General features: G+C 36.6%; 1 protein-coding gene across 1 annotated transcript in view; it reads left to right on the top strand.

The window, feature by feature from the left end:
* The window catches only part of LRBA (LPS responsive beige-like anchor protein), a 368,370-nt gene that overhangs the window by 113,887 nt on the left and 236,504 nt on the right, over positions 1-17,979 (top strand). The window contains exons 34-35 of the mRNA XM_054293253.1: positions 5,482-5,546; positions 16,167-16,275. Coding sequence (XP_054149228.1) covers positions 5,482-5,546; positions 16,167-16,275 — 174 coding nt within the window. The remainder of the gene's footprint in view (positions 1-5,481; positions 5,547-16,166; positions 16,276-17,979) is intronic.

Below are 17,979 nucleotides of genomic sequence, written 5' to 3'. Positions count from 1 at the left end.
CTCTAATGAACAGGCCTTGATTTTTCCAGTTGGGCTTTCAGATTCCCAGAGGACTTGACTTCAGACCTTGAAGGGCAGCAGCTGCCATTTGTCTTGAGCCCGGCGTTGCCAAGCAGACAGGCCCTGTGCTAATAGGACACATTTGTACAGCCCGAGTACGTGGGACCCCATGGAGCCCTAATGACCATCATCTGTTGAGAGCTTGTAGCTGGCCAGGGTTAGAGTAACTTTTATCACCCTTATTGAAATCAAACCCTCTCTATTGATTAGTGAGGTACTTGGGCTTGTTACAGAGATGCCGCGTTAAAGCTTTCATAGAGAAGCCCTTGTTTAAATTTCAGTGAATCCAAGCCTGTTCGATAATGTTTTTTGGGTGACAAGAGGGTCTGAATTTTTAAGATAGTAGTAAATATTTTTGCAAGTTCTCACTTTGTTTCAGGGTTCAGCAACAGTAGTGATGTTCTGTAGAGAAAGGGCCATGAAAATATTTATTGAAATGATTTTTTTTCTTAGCCAGTTTCCTATTGTTCCTTCTTTATCTGTTTATGGTTTTTAAATTTTGTTTGAGCATACAGGTATGTCTGTATATATACTGGATAACTATCTCAATTGTGTTCTCATGTTATTTTTATATTAATTTGTGTAGCATCTTTGCAAAATGCTCCTCTTTTGTAAGTACTTGGCCTTTGCTAATTTTGATATTAAATTGCTGCATGATTTCTAGATATGATTTCCTATAAGTCCATGTTGCTTCTATTTTTTTCAATGGAATTTCATAGATTAACATAAAATAACTGAAGCATGCTTCAACCTTTAAAAGTAATTTATGTTTTCAGAGATTCTGCTTAACATGCAGTCTAACTTTTTTTAATTATGAAGAGCCCAGCTGAGATATAATCTACTTTTCACTCTATGTTCTTTATTGCTGAGCTCATTCAAGCCTGTAGTGGATGTGGTGCTGAGAGAGTGCTGACACCAAGTGCAAACACTGCTGAAAAGTTCTTGATAGTTTACTTTAGGCACTTAAAGATTAGTGTATCTCTCTATGAACAAGTTTTTCATGCAGATTTGACCTTTACTCTAGGATATAATATGTCTCTTAGTCATATGTTAACACATTTTCCCACCCTGCTCCTTAGTGCCCCATTCATAGTTGTCAGTACCAAAGTCATCCTTCTCCTTTGTTTCATAACCAAAATAAATTATCAAAACTCCACCAGCTTTATGGGAAGGATGGATTAGTGAAGAATTTTCTCTTTTTTTGCCTGCTGATGAGTGTTTCCACTGCTAGATATAATCCTTAATTGTAGAACATGTTAAAATGTTTAGAAGGATTTTTTTTCAAGTTTCTGAGAAAAATGAATTTTTAAGGAGCATGCATATGTCTATATATGAATGAGAGCAGCAGAGCAGTTTGTTACAGTTGGAAATAAAGCAGTTTTCATCTATTGGAAATGTTTTAAATAATTCTGTTCAAAATCTGTGGTTAATTACATAGCCATCAGACTAGTTGATGGGTTGGTGTTGGAAATGTTTGTATATACCTTGAAGAATGTATGTTTTGAGGTATTAAGAGAATTGTGGAATGGTTTGAGTTGAAAATGACCTTAAAGAACATCTAGCTCCAACACCCCTGCCATAGTTGTTACTTTACCAAGGGTGTACAGCTGAGGGGGGATATGTCCATTTGCTGCCTACAGGCAAGCATTTCAAATTCCAAACCAACAAGAATGTGTATCAACAAAATTTTCTTGGTATTTGTTTGAGTGATTACAGTTTAGGAATGGTTATATTGGGCTAGATAAAGGCTCCACTTTACTTCTGGTCCTATCTCCAACTATAGACACAGAGACATGCTCAAAAAGAATAAAATGGGAAAGTGTGATACTCTTCCACTCTCCAGCAACTTTTGCTCAGGGTACTTCTGAATTGGATGCAGTTTCTGTGTATTTAGCCAATATTAATTTTTTTTTTTTTTTTTTTAAATATGTACTTGTTCTGTTTCCTCTTGATCCTATTGAACTTTTAATGACCATGGTATGCTTTTGGCGATGGATTCTTTACACATTGTGTAAAGAACCACCTACATTCTTTGTTTTGAAGCTGGCTCCTGCTATCTGCTGCTTGCAGAAAAAGTCATTTTGGGTAAATAAGCAGTTCCTGAAGTATTTGATCTGAACAAGGATACTCAGAATGGGTAGGAAGCCAATAACAAATGGAAAAAAATTAAATTCAAGGCAGAAATTTTTTAAGAACTTCACTTATCTGATAATTCTGTGGGATTAGAGATGTACCTTGTTTTTTATGAAAGGAAATATGAGGATGAAATAGTGTGAAAGACCTTTAAATGCATCTGAAGATTGAGATAGCTACACATACACATGTAGGCACAATCACATAAAGTGAGACGTACAAGAACTGAAGCCTGTTTGCTACACTAATCTTGTTGCTGGCTATGGTCTTATCCAGCTTGTGCTATTTTGTGTGTTTTGGTCTTTGGTTATAGTCTAATGCATGCTGTTGGTCTTGGTATTTCCTAGAAAAAAGTAAATGTAGTAATTTATGAGTTTTATTAGAGAATTTGGTGCTGTCATACAACTGATCATTAGTTAAGGTTAATTAAAAACCCCCACTGTAAAACAGATTAAATAACCCCAGCATTACTCAAATAGGACAACAGGTCATGATATCAACCTCGAGGGAGATGATTAGTTTCTGAAAGGAGGGGTTTAAGACCACTACTGTTTAATGTTTTCATTCAATGACCCTTGTGCACCCAGTAAGACTGTGCTAATGAAACTTGTTGATGATATAAAATTAAAGCTATAGAGGACTGGGATGTATTTTTGCTCATTTCAGAGTTGAGCTGTATAGAAAGGAAATGTAGTATGTTATTTCATACAAAATTAGAATTCAGATCAGTTTTGCAGCACCATTTCAGGAAAGGTTTTAGTCCTTGCCTAGGGTATTTATGGGGCTGTTTATAGTTTCTATTAAGGAAATAGGTGACACAGTAACGAGTTAGGAAATTTCCTTATCAGACAAAGTATTTGAATAAAAAGTGATTTCTTATTTGTGTCCTTGTTATGGTGATTTTTCATTGAAGTTATTTGTGATCGTGTCTGTTGCTTCTTGCTTTTCCCCTTGCTTCACTGTTGAGAGTCCAGTGACCAAAAGCATTACAAGTAGATGATGTCTCTTGGTCACTGAACATTTACAGCCACGGGAAATGATGGTCAATTACCTACAGCGTAGAACAGGTATGAAATTATCGACTCAGTTGATCAGCCCTTCCTCAGAAAAGTGCTGAAATGTGTTTTGTAGTTATTTAGTTGCATTAGTGGTTGAGTTTGAAGCTTTTAACATGTTTTTTCCCCTAATACCTTTGGGAGATGGATAACTAAGATGCTGATATAATAATGCAATATGTATACTGAGTGTAATTGTTTGAGAGTGGACATATACTGTGGGGAAATATTGAATGGATCATGAAAGATGAAGACCATTAGTCTTTTCTTTCAACTATTAAAATAAGCTTTAGGGTGTGTTCAGCTGTGATTTATGAAAATGTTTAGGCTAACACCTTCTTTGATGATGTCTGATGTAGAGGAAAATGCTGAAAAGTATCATGATAAATGCACTTTCTTTTCACTTTTGGCAGCCTCCATCTTCACCAATTAAATTTTCAAGTATTGTTGTGAGCTCTTTAAAAAGCAGAACAGCAGATGGACAGTGTCATAAATGGAAAAAAAATATTTTGCTTTTTTTGAGTTTTCTCACACTCCAGCCAACAGAATAGTTTCAGTTATCATTATATAAAGCTAAATATTTAGAACCTGATACTACATTTAAAACCTCTTAGAAGGATTATTTGCATGTGTTCTTTCATTTAGAGTATTAGAAACTAAAAGGCTTTTTGTTTTCCACTAGACTACATTTATAATATGTGATGAATAATACATCACGTGTTCCAGTTATTAGGCTTTTAATTCTGACTCCTTGAAAATTGTAATGCATTGTTGCAGCTTAAACATGATGAGCACGATAAACATCATAAGCATGTGTTAGGCCTGGAGAAACAGCTTGAGAAATCAGAGTAATAATTTCTCCCCTGCACTTGAAATCTGCAAATACTTTTTTTTTTTTTTTTCTTTTTTTGTGGGGGCAGAGAGGCAGGATTTAAGTTGTAAATAACAACGTTGTTTCAGTGTGTGTCTGATCAAACCTTTGTCTCACTGACTGAGAGGTAAATCTGCAACACTGAGCACCAAAAAATGCACCCTGACACTGTGTGTTAAAAACCTCCTACATTCACACTGTGTGTTAAAAACCTCCTACATTCAGAAATCTGAAATTTGTTTAAGATGTTTTTCCTGTTTTCAACTTTTTCCCTGCCTTAGCTGATGAGATTTTTTTAAAATAACCACAATGATAATCATGTAAATAATCAGTAGGATTATTATTTCATAGAACAAAAAGTAAAAAAAACAAGCTGATGTGGAACAGCACATGAAACTTAACTATCTGTCTGCTGCAGAATCAGTCTTTTGTATTAGATTAGAGGAGCTGATGAGTTTAAATCAAGAGCTGTATTTGTCCTGTTCTATTTGCCTCTACATTTTCCCCAAAAGATGAGGTACACACTTATTTACTGCTCTGATTTTTAACTAGGTTAACTTTTTCCTATGTGGTCTAAGATTAAAAAAAATCTATTTTCTGTGTTTGTTAAGTAATTTTGTTTTCTTCTCATCTTTCAAATGAGGGTAGCAAGCCCCAGTGATAGGTCATCTGAGTTGGTTGCTCACCTGTGTCTCTTATGGGAGCCAGGCAAAACCCACCTACATGTTTAAGAGGTGTAGTTTTGCTTAATTCAAGGTTCAGCTGGATTTAAGGAATGTGCAGTGCATGTTCATCTACCATTAGCATTATTTCAGTGTGTTAAAAATGTTACATTGAAAAAAAAAACATAATGTGTTAATGGTGTAATATTTGGATTGTTAACAGATTTTTTTAAATGATTAGAGTTGACTATGTGATGCTGAAGTGAGGGTTGTTATTAGGAAATATCCCTACTAGGGTTTAAGCTACAAGAGAAATTTGTGTCTAAGAGATAACCCTTGCCTTAATGTGAAACAGTTTCTGGCACTATCATGGTTCAAAAAGGCAAAAAGCATCCATGAACCAGAGCAAGTTCAGGACTATTACATGACATAACAAAGGACAATGATGGAATCCTTTGTGGGATGTTTTTGGGTTTTCTTCTCCCATTAATATGACCTTAAAGAAATGATGCTGCCCTGTTCCTTCATGCTGGCATTCATTGCTTCCTGATCCGCACACAATTAATGCTTTGTGTATTTGCTGAGTGTGCTGTAAGTTGCTAAAGTGGAAAAGAAAGTGTCTTATTTTGTCTCTGAAAATGCCTCTTCCAAGTTCTGTTTTTATACAGCTAGTTTTCTCTTCTGTTTTGTCTTTACCCAGGAGTGGCAAAACTCTATACAGAAGAATGCTGGCCTGGCCTTTATTGAGCTTGTTAATGAAGGAAGGTAAGTCACAATATTTGATAGCACCTCTGCCTTAGCCTTCACAGAGTTCTGTGCCTTGAAATTTTTTAAAAATAATTTTTCTTCTTCCTTTTTGTGTAATTTTTTTAAAGTTTTACGAGCATGGTTTCATGTTCTTTAGTTCTTTGGTTCAGTTCTAATTCTGAATACGGGATTTTGCAGAATCTTAATGCTCTTTAGTTTCATTAAATACTTTGCTTATCTGTGTGTCATGGATTTTCTTTCTTCCTGTCCTTGTGTACTGGTTAATGTTGAAACTATAATTTGTATTCAGCTAATCTCTTGAGAAAGGGAATTGATATTTGAAAGACATTACTGCTAGGAATTGTGAGATAAGCCTCTGTCTCAAAAATTAGATTCCAGTTTGCTCATTTATTTCTGATCTATCTCTTAAACTAGAAAGGAGGAGAGGCCCTCTAAGGAAAAAACCCTCTTAATATTACCAATTAGTTTAATGTTCTCTCCATAACTTTATATGTATATTATTGGAACTTACAGAAAATGACAGAGCAGGTGATGAGGCCATGCTCTTTGACTTGTAGCAATGTTCAGAACCATCAATATTTTATTCATTAATACTGAATTGATTGTTGAGGCGGACTAAGTATTTACTTTTTTTCTAAATGATTTTTTTGAAGATGTCTTAACCAGTTAGCTAAGGTGTATTATAAGAAATGCCATTTATTTAAATGTAACTTCAGTTAGTGAGAATCAAAATAAAAAATAAATTTTATGTGATTAGGACAACTATCTAACTAAAACCGTAATAATATATCACATAAATTAATAGGCTACAGAAATACCTTTTTATCATTTTAGGAATGGGGAAATGGCTATTTGAGATTTTTTTTTCTTAAGATGTAGATGTTCTGAAGATACATAAAAATAATGGCCATTTTAATGGCTTTTAATGGTTGCATTTCAGTTTATGGTAGGCAAAGCACCATTCTGAGGCAGGAAAAACATTTTGCTACTAGTCTTGATCCCAAGGGCCAAGGTAAAGTAACAAGGGTGTTCAGTTACAGTGTTAAGATCTAGCCTATAGTTGTTTCCTATTATGTGAGGCTGACCTGTCTTGACCTTACTTACAAAATGCCTGCTATAAATTTGGCCTTTGATTAATGTTTTATTAGCATAGATAGCATAGAGATCCCACACACATGTAAACCACAATGTAAGGTTCATCTGTGTAAGATGAGTATCATGGACAAATCAGTTGCTGAGACTGAGCTGTGCATGGCAGTCACCCAGTAGCTATTCAGCTCGTCCAGGTCAAGCTTTCTATCAGTAAACTGTTCGGAATTGACTATTTTCTCCTCAAAACATGCAGTGCCTATCACAGACAGATGGAATCACTCCCCCACCTCCATAAACAACATCAATAACTTCGAGTCTAGCCTGAGCCAGAGTGGTTGTCTCAGGGACAAATGATCCCTTGAAGACTAGGAAGTGTGGTTTTGGTTAGCAGAAAATGTCTGTGTAATTGTTACTTCATTTCATTTCTGACGTGTAGCAGAGTTGGGTTTTCTTTTAGGTTTTTTTTTTTTTTAAGTGGGAGCATAACATTCATTTTGGTGGAGAGGGGATTAATTTCTTAAAAATGACTCCTTCTATCTGCCTCCATTTTCTTCTGTTGCTGTTTATAGGAGCCTTTATAGTTACTGCTGAATTTGTGGCTTTTCAGCAATCACTAAAATCAAACTATTATCCCTCAAATGATAGAAACTGTATTCCAGAACTACTCTTTCCTCTCTTTTTGCAATTTGCACATTATTTTTCTTGCACACATGCTAACACTTGGACTAAAACATCTCAGACCTTGTGTTTTATTGTATTTGCTATTTTTTGTATATTTTTGCCACAGCATTATAGTCTTAGAAACTCCAAAAGCTAAAGTCTTTTAATTGAAACTTAAGAAAATATCTGAATGCTACTGATTTAGACTTTAGCTGCATAGTTATACAATAAAATCTGAATTTTAGATTGTTTCTACAAGTGCACAAGAAAATACAACAAAGTAGTTGTAGAGAGGACAGAACTGGTTCAGCACCAGGGAAGGATGAGATAGGGAGGGATTTCTGTAGGGCACCATGATGTGGGAGTTAAAATAAATGAAATCAAGGACTGGGAGAACTGCCTGGAATTTGTGGAATCACAGAATTGCTATTTTCTACTGCCTTGGTGGGGGGAATTTGGTCATCCTATAATCTTTGTAAATCAGAGTTTTATTCCCAGTGCTTATTACTAGATTTTTTTGGACTAATTGTGCTGTAGGATATTCCAGCTTGAGGTATGTTCTACTGGGTTTTTTTATTGGGCAAATGAGATGACTGAAAAATCTTTCTGGAAGAAGTCTAGAAGGGGAGATGTAAATCTCTCTTCTACTTGCTTTCAAATGTATATTTTGCTTTTATGTGAAAGGTATGAATGTACCTCTCTTTCTCTCAGCAGTTGGAAGTTTTAGATTTAGGCTTGCCATGTTTTGGCTAGGATTCCCTGGACAGAAATATGTGCAGAAAGTTTGCCTCTGGGACTCATAAGATCTGCAGTGTGTGTGCTGCATTCAGAATGTGTTGGCCTGAATTTCTCCATGTTCACAAGTAACTAATGTGTTCCACAGAAAAGCTGCTCCCTGCCTTTCCAGGTAGATCGCACCCTCTTCATGTGTAGAGCAGAATTGATTAGTTTGTGAAGTTTTGAGTCTTGAACTGAAAGAAAATCTCTGAACAGGAAGCTGGTGGGTGGAAATACAGAACTGTAAAGCTGCCTAAAACAGAAATACACAAGTGAAGGCCTGAAGTCCAGGTTACAAGCATAGTAAAAAGAAAAAAGCCAGTGTAGAAATCCAGCAAGCTACGGAATGTAAGGTAAAGGAGCAGGTATTGAAGAATAACCTCTTTCTGTGCAGTAAAAGATACATCAATTTCAATACATTGCTACGTTTAACGTTAATCTGGTTTTAATAAAAAGTATTAAGTATTGTTCTCTGTTATTGTAGTGTCTGGGGACACTATTAATGCTCTTTGAAACCTTGTTAAAAAGGTGCCTGTCCCCATGGCTCCTCCATGTACTGAGCCATCTGTGCAGCAGCAGGACAGGTTGTGAAATGTTTTCCTTAGCCTGCTGAACTTCTGTCAGTCTGGATTTCATTCTTTGTGCTTGCCTTTCACCTTTGGATCCTCCCTTTAGGGTGAGTCTGTTTTGGAGCCTGAATCTGAGAACGTAATGGCCAGGGAATTTGTTCACCAGAACCATGCTTTAGGTGGATCTAGTTCACTGCCATGGCCAGCCCTCTCCTTTGGAGACTTCTGAGGTGCCCAGATGGATTCCTTTTTTGCACCCTGGAACTAATTGTGTTTCCTCCTTATGCACAAGATGGTGGGGCCATTATTTATGAACCAAACCAAGCTCAGCTTTGTTTTATTTCCTGCATGTACAAATGGCTCTTTTGCTAGAGCTGATTTCCTGTAGTTGACTGGTTAGTGAGCAGCTCCTGTGCTGTGTGAAGGTGAAAGCCCTCTGCTGTCGCCGTGATTCATTAGCACACTTTAGTGTGAAGCATCTCTTATGCTGGATCTTGTTTTCTGTATCAGTCAGGGCACTAACAAACGTACTCGAGCTTGAGAGCAGGCATGACAGTTATTATCCCCTTTGGGGTGATAATGGCTTTGGCATGGCAGGGGTTGAGGGATCAGTCTCCTAAGCATGCTGCAGCAATTATTCTTTCCAATTTTCAGTTGAAGAGACTCTAGAAGATGCTTGATTTTAATATTCTCAAGCAGAGTTTCCTTGGCCATCTGAAGAATTATGAAACAATGTTTTATGCTTACATTTTTATACACTTGTAAATGAATATTCACTAAAATAGTCCCCAAATATTTGGTTTAAAGACAATGTCATTTAACTAGCAGAATCCATGTATAATTTTCTCTCCTTACCTTTGCGTTTTCAAGTCCTTATTCAAACAAGGCAACCCAAAACATAAGTATTCATAAGTGTATCCATGTTTGTTTTTCTGTAGCTTATTTTTATTGCCCTGTTTTTTGTTGTCTATTGAGGAATGAAATCTAATCAAAATTCTCCCCTCTGTATCAGAGCATTTTCTAATGGGTCTTTCAGTGTAGTTGAAACCAGCTTTTTTTCTTTTTCTTTTCCCAAAGGAATCTTGGAAGGGATTTTGTGCTCCCTTGGATTTAAAGTTATTATTTTTGAGACACTGTAGCCTTCTATTAAAAATATTTGTTGGAATTGTGCAATTAATTCAGAAGTTCTTGGGAGGAGAAGGAAGACAAACAGAATGCAAATTTAACATCCATAGCAAGTAAAAACTCCATCAACCAACCAAAAAAAGGTCCCAAACCTCTCCAGAAACAACCAAATGCAACAGTATTATGCTCTCAAAACATAAGATCTAATAGTATGAAATCTGGAGTGCTGTAATCATCTATATTTTTATAGCTGAGGGGGTGGGGAAGAATTTAAGAACTATACTAACAAAATTTAAACATACGTCACCTGCTGTTCCTTGTCTTAAATTCTGTGTATTGCTTTTGACTGATCATGAATGCAAATATTTTTAATATTGAATACTTGGCAATCAAGCTGGCTGGCCAATTATTTGGATGCTTTCTGAATGGAAAATAGGGGACAGATGTAGGCTGCCCCATTCAATTGTCTCTCGCTCACAACGCTGCGGTCACTCTCAAGGAATGAGTGTTGGAGGGTTGTGTTGCCATAGGAGCAACTACTGTGATGGAAAAACAGTTAGAAAAATACAGCTATTAATGAAAAAATGGATGATAACTGTCAGACTTTGTGCATAATTGACCAAAAAAGGCTCTGGAGAAAAATGATAAATGCAGTCTGGTCCAAAGTAGAATTGATTACTGCTAGTCTGCTCCCCGTGCTGCAGCCTCCTTGTCCTGAGATTCTAATGACATAGAACCTGCACCTCAGCCTTGTTTTGTAAGAAAAAAAGACATGTTTTCCACATTTCCTTTCTTTTTGATTTTTAACAACCCTTTCTGTTTAAGTGGTACATTTTGTAAAAGAGATTTTTTATGATTTATTTTCTGAGTCTTGAGCTTATTGTTTTGGTTTGTTTAAAGCAAAGAAAAAGCAGCTTTGTTAATGTGTGAATTTGAATATATAAGATCATTAGGCTAGACTTAAAAGCAGCATTGTAAATGTGCTGAAAGTTAGGAATTGTAGCCTGAATGTGTTTAAGAGCTGGATAAGTTAACTTGGGTGGGGTTCTTGATGCTACCTAATTTTTTTGTGCGCATGTATGTGCACTAAGGTATACTGTGGTGGACACAACCATTTGAAAAACCAGTTCTTCATTTCACTGAGTTTTGAAGGGTATTTATGTTGCAAAGGTAGGTTTTGCTTGTGAGAATACATAATTAATTTCTTGGGTCTATGAAAAAGGAAATTCATTAACCACTTTTGGGTGCCTGGGAGCTCTGAAAATGTTTTTAATGTGGAAAGTTTTTGATAACATCTGCTTTCTAAAAATTAAATTATTGCAACTGTAACAGGAAGGTATTTGTGCTGTATTGTGTGCATACATGTACTGTACTATGGCCATCTGATGGGACATTTTCAGAAATCATCTCCAACAGTACTGTGCAATGGCTTTGAAATGTCAGCACAACAATTTTCAATGGGCTCTATCTGCCATGTCCTAAGAGACTCTCCTAGGTAGAAAATATTGGATTTTCCCTCAGCTGCTTTTTCAAACTTCTGTTTCATTTAGTGCTAGTGTGTGTCCAAGTCAGCATTTTGGTGAGTCTGCACAGCTTTGGGGTGCCTTTTTTTTCCTCTCATTTTAGGTCAATAAATTTGTTCAAATTGTTCATTTGTTCTATGTTCCACAAAGCAATTGTAAAATGCCCTTGCAACAGTAATTCCTCTACTTAGCACATTGAGCAGTCAGATCCCATAAAAGTCCACCTATATCCATGTAGAACATATCCCCTTTTGAAGCCAGAGAATCTCCTACATGCCAGGTTTATGAGGAAGGAGTGCAAGTAGGAGAGGTCACCTTGCTTGGCTGTCTCAGAGTTCTCTGTTGTGGAGCACCTGGAACTTACAGTCTCTCCCCACAGTCCTTTGTGATAGATTTGTGCCTAAATGTTGCCAGTGTCACCTAAGAACCTTTTTTCATACTTTGACTAAAACTGGTAATTGTTAGACATCAGTAACAGTAATCCAGAATTTGTGAGTCTCTCACTTGCTTTTGCTTTGCACATTTCTGTTTATTTTTTTGTCTCTTGTACTTCATAATTTTTCCTGTTATAAGGAGCAGCATTTTACTCGCTCATCTAAGCGTTCAGCAGCCAGAAATTGGAGGAGGAGTTTTAGTTCTGTGTCTCATAGTTTTCCAGCATAACAATGAAAATCAGTCTATCTTATGTATTTGGCTAGAACTCCTTCTCTCAGTGGTTTAGCACTTCATTCCTGACCCAGCAAAATATGCAAGTATATATTTAACTTCCAGCATGGAATCCATCCCCTTGCTTGTTTTTACTAGGCTGCTCATCTTTTCAAAGTTTAGCACATGTTTTAAAACATTTCAGTCTGCAAAAAAAGTGCATGGGAAGAAAAGTTTGTCTGAGACTTTGGATCTGGTGTGCACTGCAAGCAGAAGAGTAGCCCCAGTATCCAGAGTCTTTGCAGTCATGAATAATCACGTCCAACTTCTACAAAATGTGTCCATCCACACTCCATCCACATTCCTCTTGTATTAAGTTCAGGAAAATTATAATTCAATAGCATGTCATAAGTAAGAACAAACAAGAAGAGAATCTGTCAGGATATTGGAGTGTAAATCAGCACATTCAACACCAATTTGGTGTTTATTAGTACTGAAAAAATCAGCAGGTATATGAGATAATATAAGGCAAGTGTGGTCTGTGGACCTTCATACAGGGGTTATGAAGCATCAGCAAGGAGGAAATTATTAGACTTGAGTTTATCTTTAAGCTTGGCTGTGCATACTTTGAAAAAGACAAAAATTCAATCTGTCTGTTTACTCAAAGAAGGGAAAAGCTGTCATTTTGCTGTAAAAAAAAGTATTTAATCTGTTTTAGATGAAATTTTTGTTTAACTGGTTACTAATGTAATCTAGTTGCTGGGGGAAAAAAATCAGGATAAAAGTACAAAAATGTTAAGGGAATTTTTGTCTTTGTTTTAATTGACAGTAATTTCCTTATTATAAAACTATTTTATGGGAGAATATGGTGTAAAATATCTTTTTGGTCTGGCACAGGTTGCCCAGAGAAGCTGCAGATGCCCCATCCCTGGAAGTGTTCAAGGCCAGGCTGGATGGAGCTCTCAGCAATCTGGTCTAGTGGAAGGTTGGAAGGTGTCCCTGCCCATGGCATGGGCTTGGAGGTGGTCCTTAAGGTCCCTTCCAACTGAAACCAGTTTATGATTCTATAAGATTCAAGCCTTATTAAAAAAACCCCCATCAAACCACAAACAAAAAAGCACCAAAAAACTCCCCACAAACAAACAAAAAAAAGAGCATTTTTCTGGAAGCTCCCCCATAGTGTGAACAGAATGTATAGACTTGATGGAGGAAATTAAATTGTTTTCAGGAAGACATTCATGATTGATTTGTATGGGAGGCCAAGGCAGGAACCAGAAAGAACCATTATGATCCTTTAAATCTGTGAAGTGCCACTTACTGGCTTAGTGAGGAGAATCAGGTGTTTCTAAACATTTTTTTCTTAAGAAAGCCTTTGTTACCTGATCTAGGTGATTAAGTTTATAGACTCTCCCTCATGTACAAAATGTGTTGTGTGTAGTTTGGAATAGAGCTAATTCTTCAGCAAGAGTCAGAGTCCTGTCCTTGATTGAGCAGTGGTCTGCTCACCTGGGAACAATTGTTTTATTGACGGCAGTGAGCTACACTTAACAAATTTCTGTTCAACATTTTGTTTCCCTTAAATGGAAAACTAGCAGCTACAAGGTTCCCAAAATTTGTCTTTAGTAAGTGGTTAAAATTTCATTTTAAACATATTACTGGAGGTGTGTTCATTTATACAGGAGCTATGAGCTCATATTTGCTTTGATTTTTATTGATGGCTACAGACTCCTCTATTATATCATGCCATCATTATATTTATGTAAGGATATATATATTTCTTTTGCAAAGTTCTATACTTAAGTGGTAAACTCAAAATAGAAATCTGCATGGTATGCCTTGTATGTGGATACTGTTTTCATAAAGGAACTCCACACTGCCCTAGATGATAATGCAACTTGAATTGTTTGTTATGAGAAAGCTAATCTGAGCATATGCAGTGTTTGGAAAAGGTTGAACTGAAAAGATCAAATTTTAAAGTTCTTGAATGTAAAAAAAAAAAAAAAAAAGAAAGAAAAAAAGAAAAATCTTGTCTCAGTTTCATCTACCTGGCCTACCCCTGTGTGGAGTATCATAGAGAAAGTGAGGAAAGTGTGTGGGGTTAGTAAGGAGAGCTGAGGGTGACAGAAGAAACCACTGATCCATAGGAGACCAAGCTCTTCCTGGAACCTGAAGTGTATTTGCTTTCACTAGGTACACCTCTGCTCTGTTTGGACAGTGTTGTTCCTGTGTGAGGGAATGTAGTTCTTTGCTTTGTTTGGAACACATCCATCCTTTCTGGACATGCATAGCAGGAGCTGGGCTCCTTACCAGTTATCTACCATGTTTGGTAGATTAAAAAGGAAACCATGTTGTAAAGTGTTAAGACAATTATTATGTAGGGTGATTTCATAAACAAGTGAAAGAAAAGTGGGACTCAGAGTGTATAATTAGATTAAAAGTAGACCTTTTAGAGGACAGCTGTTACTTTTCAAAGTCAGATCAAGCTAGCAGAGGATATTGGTATTGACAAACTCAGGGAAAGTAATGGAATACTGTCCAACTGTGTTACGTGCAACTTGTAATACGTAGTACGTGAGCATTTGTGATCTCCTTAATTTTTTGAACAGTTCTTAGTTCAATAAAAAAGAGTTTATTTAAAGGCTTATGTGTGAGATTTGAGTGTGCTACTGGAGATCATGGAGAAAGAGACAAACACTTGGAATCTGCCCAGGCTATTGCTTATACAGTTCCCTGTTGCTGGTTTGTCACTAATGCATGCAGATAAATTGGCAGAATTGCATGTTTGTTGCCCAACAGCTGCGTCTATTGTAACAGTGAGTAAAAACAGAAAAAAAAAAAAATGGGAGCTTGTAATACGGTTTCAAACTAGTGGCTTTTGCACAAGCCTCCCCAAACAAAAGGAGAAATCACATCTCAAACAGTGAATTGTGCATATTTCTTAGTTCAAGACTTCATCCATGGGGAGAGATAATCCACCAACTTGGCTGGTCCCTGAGCTTGTGGCCTCATGTGGCTGCAGTGCTGTGCTGCAGGTTTCTGGAATGAGAGGGGCAGTGAACAAAGAGTTTCAGGTGTTGTTCTGCCTCTGAATATCTTCTCATGGGAGCAGGCATGTGACCTGCAAGTCTCCTGCAAGTGTGGAATTCTGAAAGCATAGGAAAAGAGACAGCAAAGCATCACTCTTCCAAACATACAGTAAGAGACAGGTGGATCCTTATTTCAGATATAAATAAGTTATTTGGGTTAAAATTAACATTGGATGCATTAGAAGACATCCTGAATAATAAATCCTGTGGTTGTAAAGGAAGCCTTTCAATGCATTCTGAACTTGTTGAAATGTACTTTAGTTTATATGTGCAAGGAAGGCAAGTGATTTTACATTCTGCTACTCTTTTTTCTACAACTGGAAACCTTACAAAAAAGATTTAATAACAGATATTTTTAAGATTTAATCCACAGAGCATGTAATGGGTTTATCTGGTGTTTCTTTGAGTGATCCTGTGGAAATATGCACCTTCTAAAACAGTGTGACTCGTGTATAGCCAGTTTCAACTTTATGAATCCCAATGTAACTAATTAAAAAGGAAATGTTTTTAGTAACAATATGTGAACTCAGAGAATAATTGGGCTGTAATTCAATCTGTCAGCTCTGCTACCATTCATAAACTCAGGGTTTATGAAGGCCTCAGATATCTCAGTTTGAATTACAGCTTTATTCTGTACATAACCTGTAACAATGTATATCTTAGCATTTCATTTGTGAGACTGAGAATGTTTTATAATCCTGAAAATATTACTTAAATGTATACTTACCATAAAATTTCAATCTTGCATTTGGAGGGAAAACTATATTGCATTGCATTTCTTTTAATTTAGACTTTGCATCAATTATGTCAGAGCTTTAACTGTGGGTGTTTATATGTAAAAACTGCTTACTTTATATGGTGATGAACGTGAAAGATTTTTTTTTTATATGTCTCTATTTCAGGTAAACGACTGTCTGGAGTGTTTACATTTTATTTAATATTTACTTTGGTTTACTATAGAAATACTATTTTACTAATTGCCAGAAAATTACCCCCAACCTTATTTAATACTGTTTTCTTAGGACAATAAAGTCAGTCATAGGAGCCCAACATATTTGCATATATATACACTGTATTTCCAGATTTTTATTTTTGGACTTCATTTTCTTAATGCATTTCCTAAATCTTCTCTGTCCTCAGGTTGCTGAGTCAAACCATGAAGGAGCATCTGGTACGAGTGGCCAATGAAGCAGAATTTATCCTGAGCAGACAGAGGGCAGAGGATATTAACCGCCATGCTGAATTTGAGGTAAGAAAGGAAATCTTGTTTCAAAAAGCAAAACACAAAAGCATGACCATCCCACTGTGTATAAGGATTCCAGGCTGTGATATGGGCTTTGCAGGCCTCAGGAGGTTCCACTCTGAATGGTGCTTTGCAGTTGTAGGGTGATTTGATAAGTTTGCTGCTAACTTTGATGGAAAAACAGGCTGAGCAGAGCAGCTCAGAACTTGCTGAAATCTGCACACCATAGATTGCAGGGGAAAGAATTTTATCATACCAATGCTGCTCTTTTCCATTTAGCAAATATCACTGTATGTGTTAAGGCTGCTTAGCATCACAGTCAAGATACAGGTCTGAAAAAAACCACTTTGCTGAAGTGGTAACAGGCCGTGAAGTGAAAAATGAGAAATTACTTTCTTTTATCGTTTTGTATCATCTGCTATTTAACTAATTCCTTTCTAAACCCATTCTCCCTATGTTTTACATGCCTCAGTGTGGTTTAGTTATGTTTTCATATTTTCACCCCACTTAAGGGAATCTAAAGCAAAATGATGGTCTGTTTTTGTAATAAACTTGTATTACTTCAAACAAAAATACAAGCCTGTTTTCTGAGTCACTTTGGTCATACCTCCAATTTAGGGTCTTGGTTACATTATATATCAGCTTTCCTTGTGCTTTAATTATTGGATAAATGAAAATGAAGCTAAATCTCTCTCAATTCACTAATATTCTACTTAAAGAGTACTTTGTCTTTCTTCTGACATGTGATATTACTTGTGGTTTTGTTTTTAAAATGAAGCATTAAGAGATTGAAGGCACATTTGTGTTTAACATATTTCTAAACTGTTTTCCTCTTAAATCTTTACTTGAAAAAATACTCCCCAAAGATGAAAGCATATTTGTCTTAGACAGTGCTTATGTTCTAAAGGTCATCTGCGTTGGCCCCGGGATTCAAGCTGTGCGTTGTCTAATAACATATCTGCACTTCATCTAGAGCTGGTTACCCCCTCCTGCAAACAGAGATGTTGGAAGGTATCTACAGTACGGTTCTGCAATGGTGAAATAGCAGGCATGTTTCATTTATTACATCAAGGCTTTGGCGACAGTCCTGTGGAGATGAAAAGTGCATCCTTTTGCTCCGTTGCCTGATAATCATTGGACTGGGACATGCTTGACATCTTTTGCTCTGGATTTATGCAGAAGCTCCATGCATGACATGGTGTTATTGATTAGATGAGCAGCCCACTTTTTCCCTTCAGATGCAAACTATTTGCAAAGAGTAGGGTGTGTGTATAGGAAACGTGAGAGAAATGAAGGGTTCTCTCGTGTAAATACAGGCTCTCTGTGAATACAGTTGTTCAGTGACAGCTGCACTCTTAGCCCTAGTTCAGCCTCAAGATACCTTTTATGGTGTCTGGAAGAAATTTAAACAGAGCATCAACTTACATTTTTAATATAGCTCTGAGTTCTGCTGTGACAAGTCTCTAGGATGAAAGTTGGCTGATATTTTAAGCTGATGCTGGTTTGAATCTGTCCTGTCTCAGCAGTGGTGGCTCAAGAAGTTTAACTTATCAGGTGGAAATTAAATGGATAAATGGTGTACTCAAATATCAGTGCTCTGTTTATCCAGTTTAGTTTTGTTCCTGTGTTGGAAAGACTTTGAGGCAGCATGACTTCCACAGGTGTAGAAACTAAGGATATACAACTATTGGATTCTACCAAATGTGTAAA

Source organism: Melozone crissalis, unplaced genomic scaffold (assembly GCF_028551555.1).
Source record: "Melozone crissalis strain CALT ecotype California unplaced genomic scaffold, PUWL_Pcris_2 ptg000006l_1, whole genome shotgun sequence".
NCBI classification, from domain to species: domain Eukaryota; kingdom Metazoa; phylum Chordata; class Aves; order Passeriformes; family Passerellidae; genus Melozone; species Melozone crissalis.
This window is presented reverse-complemented; position numbering and strand designations above follow the sequence as displayed.